This window comes from Aplysia californica, unplaced genomic scaffold (assembly GCF_000002075.1).
Source record: "Aplysia californica isolate F4 #8 unplaced genomic scaffold, AplCal3.0 scaffold00036, whole genome shotgun sequence".
In the NCBI taxonomy this organism is placed as follows: domain Eukaryota; kingdom Metazoa; phylum Mollusca; class Gastropoda; order Aplysiida; family Aplysiidae; genus Aplysia; species Aplysia californica.
The window spans coordinates 1,235,114-1,251,730 of record NW_004797306.1 but is presented as its reverse complement, the minus strand read 5'-3'; the positions used below and the strand labels follow the sequence as shown (position 1 = coordinate 1,251,730).

Here is a 16,617-nt window from a genome sequence, read left to right as displayed (position 1 = left end):
GCGACTGTGCGAGTCGTGGTACCTACCTGATGAGTTACACCGTTCATAAATAATGCACTGACAAAATTGAAATCTATCGAGTCAGATCAGCGAAAGTTTTTAAGTATTATTGATGAAAGGTGTGGTTGGCAAGACCATTAGTTCTGTTAAAAATGAATTAGTTAATTTTAATAAAAATGTACAGTACTGCGATTTTGCTAAAATCTATGCCCTTACTTACTTTCGAACATAAAGCTTTAATTAACTCCCAGACATTGTTTTTGCCTTATTTAGCACAATTGTTCAACTATGGAACAGTTTGGACGAAGATTTAATTTACATTAATAATTTATATAACTTCAAAAAAAGCTTTAGGCTAATTGTCCATAACTTGACTAGCCTAACAATTTTGGAGAGATAATATATAGATCTAAGTGGAGTCATTTGGTCACACTTAATTGGGGTGTGACGAGATGACCGTGTGACGAAATGACTGGTTACCGTTTCAGCTTGGGTTTCTCGAACCTAGATTTTAGTCAATGGTTTAGAGGGCCAGGACCCTAACCCTGCTGTAACCCTCGATTTGGATAAAATAATTTAAGAGTTAGAAGGCCCATAGGCCATACCTATTGGCAGGGTCGACTCAGTTTGGTTTGGTTGTCAGGGTTAGCTGCCGGATTTTCTTCCGTGAATGCAAAAGCTACCTTCGAGGCACAAACCGAACGAAACCAATGATGACACGTTTTTTTTCAAGGCCACGAATCAGGCGATCGGTTTGAGGCAGGGGTGTATTTGTAGTGTACACTGAAGCTGCCAGAAACCGAACCATACCGGACCAATCTGATCCTCCAATGGGTATATACAGCCTTCTGAGGTGTGACCCTAACCCTTACCTCATTACCCAAATCCAGGCTGGTTTAGGGAACCCTAATTACCTGAATCCAGCAAATGTGAACAAAGGTTCCAGACTCGAAGATTGCCGGATCACTATCTCATGTAACTGCTTTTGAGTTTGAAGTTCAATACAAGCGCACTAAATACTTTATCAAAATAAAGAACTTGTGTAGTGGCAGGTTTGTAGTCAAAGTCTTCTATCCTCTATTTCAGACATCTGTTGTCCTTATCTCTCATCTTTCTTTTGTTTTTATGACACTCCAGTAACACATCTTATATTCAGCACTTAAGACCTGATTGTGTTGCGAATGCCGTAAAACTCTACTAAAACTTTTAAAAAAATAAAGAACACTTTATAGTCTCTCGAATCTAGGCTGGAAAAGTTTTGAATGAGGACCACTATGATAACTAAAATTTCCATTTCATTAAACAACGGCGAATTTAGTGGGCTATGGTTTTTGTTGAGTGTCTCTTGTAATCTTTGACTTTGTACTCCATCATCTGGATACTTGTGAACAGCCTTGCCCACTGGAAAGAGGGCCATGGTTGGAGGTTTAAGTTTTAGGACAGGGTCAGATTCTAGTGCTATATGAGGCTATTAACAGGAGTTTATTGTGCATAGAGGCCTGCGATGAATCTCATTCATCTTTAATTGGCATGTGTATCCAGTGGCTCAAAATAGGATACTTCATTCCATGTGAAAAATAAAAATCAAAGACCTTGGTTTAAGTATAAAATAAGATTCAGGCTCTGTGGCAAAGTAGGTCTAAACACACAGCTTTGCACACTTTTTTGCATACCAAGTAAAGTGTTTCTTTACTTTCGTGTAATTTCCATATATGCTCTTTTCCCCTTTTTTTTATAAACACTTCATTTTTCGGGAGCCCACTGACAATTTATTTTGCAACTAAGCAAACCATTGCAAAGGTCAAGGCCAACATGCATTATACTGGAGAGCCTTTTCAAAACAGCTGGATGCCTGGTTCAGATGTACTTGTTTGAGAAAGTAGGCCAAAATTCAAAAGGTCTGACAGAGGGAAATTTTCGCTAACTGAGTAACATATCCATGAATTGCATCAGAGAATATAACATTATTTAAGTTCAACTTGTTGTCTGCTCCAGCAAATCTTATTTTCCGAGTTTGGTGTCCAGCTGGTGATGTATGTCACTCTGCCATGTGATGAGCCATGTTTGAGATGTTCAAAATGTTAATGATTTGAATAGATTGGCCTGCTGCACTTTTTAAATAACATGACTTTAGAATGGTATTTTATAGTTTTTGATTTTAAATATTTGTATCAAAATACACCACCAGTGTTCTGGTTTTGTTTCCTTATAAATGCTTTTTAAATTTTACAAATATATATTATATATATATATATATATACATTTAATACTTTTTAGAATACAGAATGGGACAGGTCATGAATAATGTTATATTTTTCTTTTAATTTTTATAAGTTCACAATTTGTCCTTAATGTGGAGAAAATTACTTGTCTATCTACAGCTGACTTTGCTGTTGCAGAATTTTGTACACATTATTGTACTATAAAGTGTTGACTGATCATGGCTTTGAGAGTGTTTGGCCAGCAGGCTGTAAAAGGCCTGAAGCACATGCATAAGCAGGTAAGATTTAAAATATGTTCTGATTTTTAACAACATGTACTGAAAAATGCTCTTTTTGCAAATTGATAATCATAATGTTAATTGTTTATATTTTTAGACAGATGTCACTACTGTACTTCATGGATAGAATGCAAGTAGGCTTACAAGTTAAGATGAAAAATGATCAGTTTCTTATTTTTTCAGGATTATACTGTTTGTTTTTTTATCTCATTTTTGCAAAACTCTCATGCGATATTAGAATAAAACATGCATCAGGCTGGATTGCTTTTGAAAGTATAGAAAAAATAGTGCTGTGTTACACTGTCACTTTTTGTCTATGTAACTTACACTTTTACTGATTCACTGCTGAGGAAAACTTAAAATCCAATTTCAACTCATTGAAAGTGTTTCTGCAGCCTTGTTTAGCAGTGGTGAACCCAGCGGAGTGCCTAATGCTAGTGTTCACACTGTTCTACACATACTCACAACTGCACTCAATGTTGTAGCGGTGTCTGTGGTGTAGCGGTTAGATGCTTTGCCAATATACATAGAAGAAGTAACTTCAGTTCACATATATATGGAGAGAATTTTTATTAAGTATTCTCTGTTTTTCTGCTGGAATATGTTGTATCTCTCTAATTATAAGCCTGGGTTGGCCCTGACAGACAGGGCAGAAGCAGCATCTCCTAAATGATCAGAATTGTGTCAATTGGGGCATAAAACTTCTACAGTAAAACATTTTGTTTTACTCAGTCTTGTACTAGATTCAAGCCTGCCCAACACACCTGTGGTGATGAGATTACTGTATTTATTGTTGGCAGCCTATGAGTGGAAACTTAGTGTTAAAGAATTTTCTTCAATATCAGTATGAATCTCTTTTAGGGAGTTTTTATCTTTCCTTTGTATTCTGTACTTTTATTTCTTGAAGACTTCTATGAAACCTTGGCAAGAATGTTAATTAACATAAATTTGAAAAATCTAAATAAATGTTCAACAGAGCTTGATGTCGAGCAAAGATGTCAGTTTGATGTATCAGAGCACAGCTGCTGCTTCTACAAAAAGCCTGGACATTTCTGGGATACTTCCTCCCATCCCAACACCTTTTAATGAAGATGGAAGTTTTGCTTTTGACAAACTCAAGTTCAACATGGATAAGTGGAATAAAATTCCCTTCAAAGGTACCTTTTCAAAGACTGTAGGAATTGCTTTTTTGGTGTTTTTTTGTTGTTTTTTTTGTTCTTGTCTCAAGGTTCCTATGGATTTTGTCACAAATGATGTTTTAGTAGGTTTTAAAGGGTGTCTAAGAAAAGAGAGAAAAAGTGAACACACTTGTAATAATTTGGTCATCTCTACACTAATTTTAACATGAATTGTAACAAATAAAATTCAACATGCATGAGGACATCACTCTTGTTAATATAAAGAAAATCGATCTTGTTCAACCGGAATTGGATTAAATGCAAAATTTTACTTCTTAAGAGCAGAATACTGAATTGATACTAAAATTAAAGCGGGAGTAGATCATTTCTTTCCTTACAAGCACCAATATGTCACAACAGTCATCTCAGATAGATCTAGACATGCCAAGAAAGTTTTGGAGAAGTTTTGGGAGAATGTTGTAAAGGCCTGGTTCTAGTTGGATGGGGCCACAACGCACACTTCAAGAGTGGCCTTGATATGGTTGCAAGAAAGGATTGGGCAATGCCTTATAAACCCAAAATTTACAAATGATTGGTTGTCACATTCCCATTACTTGACTCCCTTCAAACCTTTGGGGAATTTTGGCAAAGTTTAGGAAATAACCCACAAACAATCGAACCGCCAACAATCAATGTTGAACAGAACGTGCAAAGAATTAACCCAGAAACCTGCCACAGGGTTTGTTCAAATTTCCAGTGACGTATTGGTGCTTGTAAGGAAAGAAACGATCTACTCCCGCTTTAATTTTAGTATCAATTCAGTATTAGTTTGTTCTTCAACGCACAAATAGGGACTATTTAAAATAGAACAATGGTAATTTTTAAGAAGTTTCAAAGTTTTGCGTTTCTGTCAATTTTGGTTGAAATTTGAAAAATTTGATATTTTGGGAAGAAACGAATTAATTTCGTTCAAACGGACTTATTTGTAATATCCTCCTAGTTGAATTTTTTTTAAATGCGAAGTTTTATTAAATTTGGTTCAAAGATAATCGAGCTCTTGCTGTTTAAATGGGTCCTCTTTCATAAGACACCGGGTATGTGGAATGAATTGCTTTGTCTACTTTTTCTTTGTTTAACATTCCTGATATATCATAATGTGATGTTAAGATATAATGCATATCTTGGAAGACCAGCTCAATGATGTAGGAACAGAAACAATGATCATGGATGCCTTCTTTCTGATTTTCTTAAACAAAAAAGGGAAATGTCTTTTCAATGAAATCCCCAACTTTTCTTGCCAGAGTGTAAGTTGGAACTGTTCTGTTAAAAATATTATTTTGGTAATGAATAACAAATAACTTTAATTGTATATTAAACCTATCCTGTCTGTAAAATAAATGTTACAACTTAGTCTGTTTTTTTAAAACTCCTCAAAATGTTTTTCTGCTTTCGTTGGGTCTTTTCTTATTGTATTGGCATGGGGGACAACTTTGAGTTTTAATGTAAAGTGTAAGATTGTGGGTTTTTATACTTACCCTCTTACGGAATATGTCACTCTTTCACAACACTTCATCTTGAATATTTCATACTTGCAGAAAGAATGATTAGAAGACCTAATGTTTTCATTGTGTGACTGGAGACCTGTGACTCTTGTTTTGATTTATGTACAAGTAAATTGTCTTTGTTTTTGTAGGGTATGTTGTTCTAGGATCCAATGGAGAATGTGGTCTACTAAATTGGGATGAGCGTGTCCAGTTATTGGAAGAGACCAAGAAGCTTGCTGATCCAAGTAAACTCGTCGTTGGTGGATCTGGCTGTGATTGTAAGCATTGGATTAAGCTATATTTCAGATCTTAAGATACTTATTTTTGGTTAGCATTTCTGTCTCTGAATGGTATTATCTGGCGATTAATATAGCTATTCTGTTTTTCAACAATCTTTTGAAAGCTATTCAGTATTTTTCACAGTTTGAGTGTTTTTTATCTTTAACTTTTATTGTGACTGATATGTTGTTTAATAAATTCTTTGTGTTCAGGAGTTTTAAATTACGTTTTTTTTGTTTTTGTTTTGCATGACAGTGACAGCTCAACGGTTAAGGCTTTCTCAATGCCTTTGCTTTTGTTGTCTCTAATGTTGTCTTTTCTTGTCAAAGCATAATAATATTTATTGATATACCATACATCTTATGTCTAGCAGAAACTGACAGACGTCAGCAAAAAATATAAATCTCTGATTTATGTGTCATGGATAGGGGACTAAACCATTGGATCTCAAAGACACAATATTCGAAGGCTAGCAAAGAACTGATTTTTCTCCTTCATTGGGTCTTGCTTTACATACTTTTCTCCATGCCGTATTTCTCAGCAATTTGTGTGGCTGCAGGCTTCTGTTAACAGCAAGGTGTGTGCTCTGTGGTGTACTTTCACGTTGTCATTGTTGTAAGAATTGTTAGTAGTTACAAAAATTTTCGCTTACTATGTCAAGCAAAGTCACATGGAGTTAGTTCACTGTTCTTATTTATTGTGACCATGACGACGAGTCTTTCAAATTGAAATAGAGCATCTGTATGTCTGATAGTTTATTTCTCTAACGTTAATGTACATTCCCATATTTCAGCAACAAGAGACACAGTTCTGATGACAAAAAGGATGGCCAATGCAGGGGCAGATGCTGTCTTGGTTGTGAACCCATCCTTCTATAAAGCCAGCATGACCTATCAGGCTTTGATGGCACATTATACAAAGGTACCCGTAAAATAGATCCTGTGTACAATGGGTTATCTGGAAGACAAAAAAACAGAATTGAGCTTTTGCACAGAACATTTGACTCCCTCTCTTTATTCTTGCTTAATTATTGAGTGGAATGTTGTGATAATAACTATGATGATATCTAAACTCTTTCAGTCAAAGATTTTTAAAGCTTCGAAAGTCGGGATGTTGTAAAAGGGTTCAATCAATGTTTTAGAGATCAGGAAGGACAGTGTGTTCTGGGAGCTCACTGCTTAAGCATTAGGTATTAATATAAACCTGAATCATATGGTTGAATGGATGATTCTGAAATTGGAATACATCTCAATTAGATATTGTCAATGGTACATCAAATTTCTTTGTTTCTTAGTAATGCCATATTACAATTTTGCTTTTGAAAGAGTGATTTGATAAAAACTTTCATGAGAAATGTCTAAATCATGGGTCAAATTTTGGGTATTCTAGTCAGATTCAGGTAAAATTTGTTATCATGGACGGGCTTCTAAGGTCCGCTTTGAAGCTTCTAGGGCTATAATTGTGACTTAGACTGTGTTGTGAAGGCTAGAGTTGTCAGTGATGATGTTGTCGACAAAAGGACACATTTTGGAGGACTTTGTAATGCAAGTAATTCTGAAAACAGAAGTATTTTATGTATGCAGATTTCTCTTTTCTTCTGGGAATTTAGGTGGTGGCAAGTATGAGATATGCTGTTTTGAAAGGGTGAGAGAGTCGAAAGGTTGAAGCATGAGTCAAGCTGGTGTCACACATTCACATGGGTGAAGGATTCCTTTTTTGTTCTCTAGCCAATTGTGTGTGTGTGTGTGTGTGTGTGTGTGTGTGTGTCTGTCTGTCTGTCTGTCTGTCTGTCTGTCTGTCTGTCTGTCTGTCTGTCTATCTGTCTGTCCGTCCGTCCGTCCGTCCCTCCTTCCCTCCCTCCCTCCCTCCCTCCCTCCCTCTCTCTCTCTCTCTCTCTCTCTCTCTCTCTCTCTCTCTCTCTCTCTCTTTCCCTCTCTCTTAGTGCTGTATGACCATAATCGTTTTGGCTTTCCTCTGCTCTGATCAAACTCATTGTGATTTTTATAGCTGAAACTGAACACTGTTAATCTAAAAACAATGGTAAAATATAGTTTCCATTTTTTTCTTCTTTTTTGTCTTGGTACGGAAACTATCGAATAGCCAAAATCCTCCTATATGTATTTCTAAACAGAAAAGAATTAAAAAGGTTTTGTTGCCAGATCTTCAGAAGCAACTCTCAAATAATGTAAATCATCAAATCTTATGTGCTTCAAGATAGTGAAACTGAAGAAAGAGACATGAGAACTCAGGTGTGTTGGTAGAAGGCCAGAGAAAGACCTGCCAGTGTACTGTTTGCCTACGTTTACCACACATATTTATAGCCTAGGTCTAAGCTCTGTGAATGCTTAGTGATGCAAGGATAACAAATGTACGTCTGTCGCACTACCTTTGATTGGTCATGGTCTATTGTCTCTGGGAAGCTAGTTCACACCATACACATGTGCACGTGATGGCACATGGTGTGTTTCATGACATCAGTGGCATTGTTGAGCTTTCTCCATTTTCTGGCTTACCACAGAGCACAGAACAGTGTGTTGGTCTACACTGTCATCTGTTCTAGGTCATGACTGCTTGACAGATTAAACATGCTGACAGGTGTCTCATGTCAACAGCTGCTGCTCAAATTGCAGTTTCTGAAATAGTTGAAAAAAAAAACTTTGAAAAAGGGATATTTGCCATGAGCATGGCATTCCCATCTTTACACTGTCAACAGTCATCGCTTTTTGAGAAGTTTCTAAACTGAAAACACGGCTCACGGCGTCACTTTTCGCCCGATTCTGTTACTTTTAGTTAGCGTGACTCAGCAGCCCGCTGGAGCTCCCGGGCTCGGGGTCACGGGGTTAATGAGCCCTGAAGCGACTTTGCCGGTGTCGGTTAGGAAGTTCGCATTTTTGACTCTGTTTAAAACGATATAACTTCTTCCCTGTCCCACTCAGAAAACCATTACATGGATGTACTAAAAGCTCAATGTCTTGAGATTTTTTCTGCGTTAGAATGGTTAATTTCTGTGCCTTAGTTTTTGTTCTAGACAAGTGTTTGTAGAGTACCCAATTTGTCCTATTTTAGTTACAAACTTATGAATAAATGATTGTTTATTTTAAAAAGGCACGACAGATCTCTCCAAAATCTGTGTTAAACTGACTACGAATATCATGTATTTTACCATGAGAAATCTTAAATCTGCGCTATTTGTAATAGTAATAGTCAAGTTATAAGAGAAAAAAGATGCGCATCTGCATTTTTTAGCTAAAGACGATCAGCGTTAGCTCTTATTTTACTATTAAACAAGAGAAAGTTACTCTGCGTTTGCTCATGAATCATGCTGTGTCTGTGGCCTGCATACAACTAAAAAGATATAATATAAGCGATTAAAACTCCCCACAAAACCGTGTAAATACATGCGTAGAGATAAACTTCTTGTATGGAATAAATGACAGCTAACACATTCATTCTTAGTTTTTGTGTCGGTAATATGCGGGGACACAACTATGAATGTAAAAAAATCAGTCACATTGTCAGTTATTGCAAATGGTCATTATACAAACGAAAAATAAAGCTGGAAAAGTCTGGTGCTGATTCAGTGTCCCTGGAAAGCTAGAAATGTTCTTATAACCCAATTAGGAGAAGTCATCCCTATTATTCAGTTTACTTACAAAACCTAGACTTAGCGTTTTAAGGAAAGTAAGGAATTTCTGGAGTGTAACAAATACTGTTCGTGTGTTACATTGAAGATGTATTCTGGCTCTAAAATTGATTTGTACTTTTCATAGAGAAACTTCATAGTAACTTTTATAAACTTTCGAGAAAATATGCGAATATTCACGATTATATTAAACACATGAAGTTGTATTTGGAGGAATTACTTCATAGCGAATTGTGTGCCCGATGAATAAAGTTGCAAAATTACAGCTTTCTATTATATGCGCAGATACCATCTTTTCAGAGTATCTGCACCAATGCTATGTCGTTCATGTTCCAAAAGTTCGACAGATTTTGTCGAGGCCTTTTTTTTATATTGATTTTTTTTCATTCACGCTAGTCCAAAAAAAATTACAATTTAGCATTGCCGACTTCAGCGCGTCTAACGAAATAACCAGACAAGTTACAACGTCCGTTCTTTTTTTAGTCTCAAGAGCAGAAACGTATGCTTTGGGTGCACTAAATGAGAATTACCATAAAAACAAGGATACACCTAAAATTGTACGTTGAAAAGTACCAAAAATCAAGTCGGCCCAGACAGAGCGGCGACAGGGAGCTGACTTCAGTGACCCCGACGTGATAAGGCGCCCGGCGGGGAACCCCCCGCGGCAACTAAAATTCCACCGCCGGTGCGCTGTGGGCTATACGGGAAAAAAAATCGGTGATCCTGCAAATTTTTATATTTGCATACTTCGCTGTAATGTAATAATTATGCCATGATTCCACAGGTGGCTGATGAAAGTCCTGTGCCTGTTATCCTGTATAACGTGCCCAGCAATACTGGTATGGACATTCCTCCAGAAGTGATCATCTCTCTCTCGCAGCATCCAAACATTATTGGCTTGAAGGACAGTGGTGGTGATGTAAGTATTTTTTTTTTGTAAGGAAAACTTAGTGGAATCAGGGGCGTGTAAATTTTTGGGCATGTGGAGTTATTGCTTTCATCTTAAAGCTTGTTCATTCGTCTTACTTTTGATGAAGAAAATACCCATCTATCTTGAATAGAAGTCGAGATATTTGAGTTTGAAGAAGGTGAGGTTGTCTGGTTTCAGAGGTAAAATTAGCCCGAAAATGGGTGCCAAAGTTTGGTAACTTCCATTGTTTGAGAGTCCATGGAAACTGAAAATTTTAATTTTTTGTGCCTTTACTTCAATCAACGTTTTTCAAATCCAAACTGAAGTAATTTTTTTAATTGGCAGGTCTTGCCCTCACAAGAAGAGTGAAGCCTGCCTCCTAAATGTTTTAAATTATTTCGTTGAGTCAAAAAACAAAATTCGATAAAAACTGCCAAAGCGGTGGAAAAATGCTGTTTTCTTTGGTTTCATTATTTTGGCAAGCATGTGATTTCACCATGCTGCCTCACTTATATATATATATATATATATATAAATATATATATATATATATATATATATATATATATATATATATATATATATATATATATATATCAAACTGTCAATTTTATATCCTATATTTGTTACCATGGTATATTGATGTAGTCTTTCAACTCTTCAGTTTTAAGTGTAATATCAAAATCGCTCTAATTTATTTACTAAAGCACATGATGTTGGCAGTTAAGTTATCACAATAATTATAAGAACTGGAGCAATTATATTTCTGGTACTTATGAATTCTATATGAGTAGTCACTAAGGAGTATTGAACCGAGCAATGGTCTTTTCTTTTTTTAACAATGTTTCACAATTGCTTAATTACAACAGCACATTGTATTTCCAGATTACAAGAATAACAACCCTGTGCTTCCAAACTGCGTCCTCTGGCTTCCAAATATTGGCTGGATCTGCAGGGTTCTTACTGGCAGCTTACAATGTTGGTGAGTGCAAGTGCTTGTTTTATCACAATTATCCCCCCCCCCCAATGTTGGTGAGTGCAAGTGCTTGTTTTATCACAATTATCCCCCCCCCCCCCCACACACACCACACGCACACCTACTTCCTTCTATTTATTGCTTCTAACCATTGTATTTGTGAAAAAGACATCTAGATAGTCTTTTTTAAAAAGTAGGTGTGTTTAATGCCCCCACTGAAATAATTTAGAACATTTAGGAGGCAGGCTTCACTCTTCTTGTTAGGGCAAACCAGGGGTGAGAGGGACGCAGAGACAGAAACATTGTAATGCTCAAAAAAATATTCATTCCACACAGGAATTAAACTTGGCTGTATGGGTGCAATAGCGAAGTGCCTAACTGCTACGCCATAAATGCTGGTATCCTGACAGTTAGAATAAAGAAGTGGTACAAATGTAGCAAGAGTGCTCCTTGAGTTTATTATCACACTGATAAAAAGGGCCCACTGGAAAAGAAAACTGAGAAAAATAATCGTGTCCATTTCCCACCTTGTTTCCAGAATGAATGTGGGATACTGTGAGGGTATACATTTTTATGAGAATCATTTTATGAAAGTTCATTTTAAGTTAAGTCCAGTTTAATATTTTTCCAAAGTAGGGAAATGTGGTAGATAAAAATAAGATCAAGTTTTTTCCTGATGAATGCTGTATTTACCCTCTGGTCTATTTCACAGGCTGTGTTGGTGGGGTTTGTGGTTTGGCAAACATCATAGGTGAGGACTTGTGCCGCTTGATGCAGTTGGCCAAAACTTCTGATCTTAAGACAGCCATGGACTTGCAACTGAGGCTTGTTGGCCCCAATACTTGTGTAAGTTTGAGAAATTTTGTGGAGGCAATGAATATGTTTTATTTGATCAAAATTTTCAAGGGATTGGTCTGAATGACAAAAATCCAGATATTTGATAGCTTTTAAAAAAACAATCCCAGGACCCTGAGACCTACTGTCTTGGCTACCTTCTTTTTATGAAAGAGAAATATGCTTTTGAAAGCAGAGTCGAATTTTACAAAGTTGACCCAAAGTTGTTTCTACTGTTAATCATTTCTTCATCTATGTTGTGCAGTATAGTAGGCACATACAAAAATCAGCGGGACACAGAAGTCTTTTCTTTATGTACGAATTTCACTTTGTTCGTGTTTTAAATATGAAGAATATACATCTACTAAAATAAGGGAACTCAAAATCTGTTTCCTAGTGTTTGTTTCGCTATCTGCACGTTCACTATGTGCATGCTAGACTGGTGCCAAAGTTTGCATCTCTTTTTAGAAGATAACACATGTTCTTCAGACTTCAAATTTATAATTCAACCGAAAGTAGCATTCGTTATTCCTTTGAACATAGCAGAGCTAAATTTTCATGATTTTGAACTTTAAAATTTATAAAATTGTAGGTTTAGATTGCTATGTATTGTTGTAAAATACTCTAGAATTGAGTAATTGTTTCCTAAATCCAGTTAAACAATTATTTGCTCAATATAAGTTCACAGCTGCATGAATAAAAGCAAACGGGAATCATCAAAGCGTCCTGTCTCACTGCTGAAGCTTTGAAATGTTATAAAATACAAAAACTTTTTGTTTTCAAGGAATAACATGTCAAATGTAGGCTTATATTAAGTGTTGAGACTTTAGATACAACAATTTGGTGTATTTTCAATTGATCTAGCCTTTTGCACTTTTAATTATAAAGACACTTTTTTGAGGAAAGAATAGAACGGCTAAGACTGTGTGTATTTATGTTGTGTATGTGTGTGTTTGTGTGTGTGTTTGTGTGTGTGTGTGCTAGTTGTTATAACTTTTGATTGGGCTGTAGCATTTCTGAAAGTGACATTTTCATGGATCTTGTCATTAGAAAATGGAAGCAAGTCAGTTAATTCAGCAGATAGAAATGGGTTTACTGTGCAGGATGAGACCAGTTTGTTTTACACAGAGTGACAATGACACTATAATGTTTTGACTTTGCAATTGTCAACAGTTGGTTCTAATTTGTAACTCAGGAAAAACATTTTGTAGAGAAGACTCAGTTTATATTATCTATGTAGATTTCTCAAGTTAAATGTGTCATTGAATAAGTTAGATTCAAGAACATTTTAAAAGTAAGAATACTAGCATCTGTGGTGTAGTGGGTAGGCACTGTGCTGTGGCTTAAAGGAGACCCAAGTTCAATTCCTGAGTGAGGATACATTTTTATTGAGTATCTCAGTCTTTCTGCTGGGATGTATCCCTCTCAGCCTGGGTTGGTTCTGACAGGCAGAGTCAGAAGGCCGCCCCCTAAATGATTAAAATTTTGTCAATGGGGGTGTAAAAACATAAACGTTAAAACTTTTTATGGCTACTTTTAGTGCATCATACTCTATTAAAGCAAAGTTTCTGACAATTGCAGGTTACAAGAAAATATGGTGTGCCTGGCCTGAAAGCTGCCCTGGAGTGGTTTGGTTACTACGGTGGACCGACTCGCCTGCCTCTGGTGCCACTCACAGCTGATGAAACTGAATTTATGAGGAAAGCCTTCCAAAAATCTGGTTATCTTGACTAAATCTGACCATGAAAGTTAATAGCAGTGAGCTAGGACTCATGCAAGTGTTTTTGTACCTTTGTTTATGGAATATTGTTGATTGTTATTTTTTTCCTGCTAGTCAGGGTTTTGGAAACAAAATTGAGCATCATATTGATTGAGATTATATATATCATGGGCATTTGAAAAAGAAAATGTCAGTATGTTCCTTGCTTGGGTTCCTGCTTTAGAATGAATGACACCTGGGTACCATGACGTCATCTGAAATGTTGTCCCTCCTTCTGGGATTTACTTTGGTATTTTAAAAAAATGAAAATGCCTATGGTATATAAACAGTTTTACACGTTATAAAAAATATTCTTGTTGCGTGCCTTTAAAGGGAATCGGGCCAGTAAAATAAAGTGCACATATAAAGAAGAACATTGTTTTACCTCCCTACCTCCGCAAGCCTTGCTGTTGGAACCAATGTGCTGGTGAAGTGTGGCAGCGGTTCAGGCACATTCCTTGACGATGACTTCTACTTCGAAGTACTTTTTGGTAATTGCCAAAAACAGGTCTCTCTTAGGGGTAGTTCATTTATTTTATTAGATCAAGAACTGTCGAAATAGGTTCATTTGTTTTGATTTCATGGCCAAAATATTGATGTATATATATGTCAATTTTAGATTTTGTGCCTAAAGAGGGCCCGGCGTAGTGGGTTTACCCCCCTCGGAGATAAAGAGTTAATATCTTGAGTATCTGTCACAATGTACTAGAGCTGCCAACCTGGGCTATTGTGATGTGCCCGCTATCAATGCATCTATCTTTTAACTTTTTGTTTATCATGTGTTCTGTAAAATCCGTGGCTGACAGAACAATAGACTGAACTGAGGTTCAGAAAATGTAAAGAGTAGTGCCATATTTACTTGTGAGAAATCATTAAAGTGGAAGGGAAGGCTCAGGATACTTGTCTGTTCATCCTGGCTGAAAAATTGTGATAAAGTAATATTGTTATGCAAATGAGAGCATTCCTTTGGTTATAGCCATTTTCTTTTTGTTGGTAGTAGGCTATATCTCGTGTAAATGGATGTCCTTACTCTACATTAAGTAATCTGCTGATGTTGAAGCTGGTGTTTAGCTTAAACAATATGTTTTAGTATGTACGTACATATACATGATGTCAGTTTCTTGAACATTTCCTTGTAGCTTTGGTTATGGGGGGTCATCAGAGATCATCTGTCTTTCATTGTTGTCACTAACATGTTTTACCAAAGTGCTGTAATAATGGTCTTGGTCAGACTTAGGCCAGTACCAAACTGACTCGTCAAGGTAAACTTTAAATAATGGCATACCACCACATCATGATATAAATGTACCAATGCATTTCCCAGAGAGAAAAAAAATTCTTATGGTTGGAGTCGAGAAAAGTCAAGAAATTAGGAATTTTTTTTGAAGATTCATTAAAAACTATATATCTGACTTAGACCATTACAGAAGCACATTTAGAGTATATTTGACTTTTATCTGTTGTTGTTAAGCTCTTATCTCCCAAATGTTGTTGGGAGATGGTTGTCTTGTTATGGAGATTCCTAAATTAGCCTTTGTATTCTTTGTCTTTGCACATTGATACGGGTCTATGAGATAACTGTTTTGATATACTCTTAGGCGCTTGTTCGTCGACTGCAATGAAAGTGTAAATCATATGTATGGCATCGTGATGAAATCAGGCGCTCGTCAAAATAATGAAATAGAAGAAGCGGATTTTTCCGTCCATTGTGCAATTTTTTAATCAATTTTTTTAGTGTTGTGCTCAACACCTTGTATGCCCATTTAAAAACACATTCCTGTGTGGATTTTACTGCAAAAAGTCAATCAAAGGCACGAAAAATGTAAATTTGCAGTTTTCAAGGACTCTACAGCTTTGGCAGTCACAAAACTTTGGTGGCCATTCTCTCACTAAATTTACCTCTGACACCAGGTGACCCTTCACCTCCTGCAGTCACAATTATTTCAACTTCTATTCAAGATAGATGAGTATTTTTCGAATCAAAAGCAAGGCTTTAAGACTACACCTATAACTTAGTATGCCCGAAATTTGAGGAATGCCCGATTCCACCACATGGTGACATGTATAAAAAATCACCTAAAATGTAAGTTGTGTGTTTTTAATGAGGTTAGCCTTTATATTTTTGTGTAAACAGATTGTGTTGTTTCGAGACCTGATCATTAGTGCAGGCTTCAAACACTACAAATTTTATAGATATAAATAAATATATATAAATATATAAACAAGAATTTTATACACTTTGTTTTCTTTTCTAAAGAATACAAGGTTGTACTGTGTTTTTCATGGAAATAAGTTGCATTCACCATTTAACTGCATTATTTGAGAACATTATTGCACTGCTCAATACTTAATAAACTTCTGGGAAAATACCAAACAGTCTGTGGTAAATGGTGCTCTTTTATGGTTTTCGGACTAAATACAGTATAATCAACTTATATCGACAGCCGATGTATCGACCTTTTGACATATCGACATATTTTCCTATGATAAATTTTTCCTTCAATATCTTCACTAAACAATTTCTCTTATATCGACTTTGTTCAGCCCACTCTGCTTCATCGACATGCTTCCTGGGTACCTGGCCAAGCCCACGAATATAAATGGGGGGGAAAGCCACGCTAACGGTCAACGCATTAGTTCTTCATTAAGTCGGCATCCCCGCCAAGTAGCCTATTGGACACACCAGGCATTAGTAGGTCATGTAAGGCCTACACAGTGTAGTCTCCAACACAGTACTGTGCCTCACAGACGTGACCGTCTCGCCCGCTGGGTATCACCTTCCTACCCCCACTCCTGATCACCCACTCCCCTTTACCATCCCATTCTCAGTCTGTTGCTGGCAAGTGCCACGGTCCGTGAGTCAGTACCTCGCCTTTCCATTTTCCCCAGCAAGCGGCCGTAAATAGGCCTTACAAGGATGCTACAACAAAGTTTGCGCTGGTGTGTAGTGTGCGCCTTGCGTTGCTCAGTCTTTGGTACAGTTACTCCAACCCTCTCCCCTCTACCTCTTTGCCTGTTAGTTTCACTGTGTAGTTGTGTAAGAATCAAGGGAAG

General features: G+C 36.7%; 1 protein-coding gene across 5 annotated transcripts in view; it reads left to right on the top strand.

The window, feature by feature from the left end:
• LOC101846793 (4-hydroxy-2-oxoglutarate aldolase, mitochondrial) overlaps positions 1 to 15,937 on the top strand; it is a 22,335-nt gene extending 6,398 nt beyond the window's left edge. For 4 of the 5 annotated variants that reach the window (XM_005091827.3, XM_013091446.2, XM_005091826.3 and 1 more), the window contains exons 2-9: positions 2,382 to 2,500; positions 3,477 to 3,657; positions 5,312 to 5,440; positions 6,235 to 6,362; positions 9,869 to 10,003; positions 10,880 to 10,976; positions 11,683 to 11,816; positions 13,386 to 15,937. In XM_005091827.3, the coding sequence (XP_005091884.1) occupies positions 2,441 to 2,500; positions 3,477 to 3,657; positions 5,312 to 5,440; positions 6,235 to 6,362; positions 9,869 to 10,003; positions 10,880 to 10,976; positions 11,683 to 11,816; positions 13,386 to 13,538 (1,017 nt within the window). In that variant the 5' untranslated portion in view covers positions 2,382 to 2,440 and the 3' untranslated portion in view covers positions 13,539 to 15,937. Of the gene's footprint in view, positions 1 to 36; positions 854 to 2,381; positions 2,501 to 3,476; positions 3,658 to 5,311; positions 5,441 to 6,234; positions 6,363 to 9,868; positions 10,004 to 10,879; positions 10,977 to 11,682; positions 11,817 to 13,385 lie in introns of those variants that run through there. The other variant, XM_035973924.1, reaches the window with a different exon arrangement.
• Positions 15,938 to 16,617: the final 680 nt, after the last annotated feature.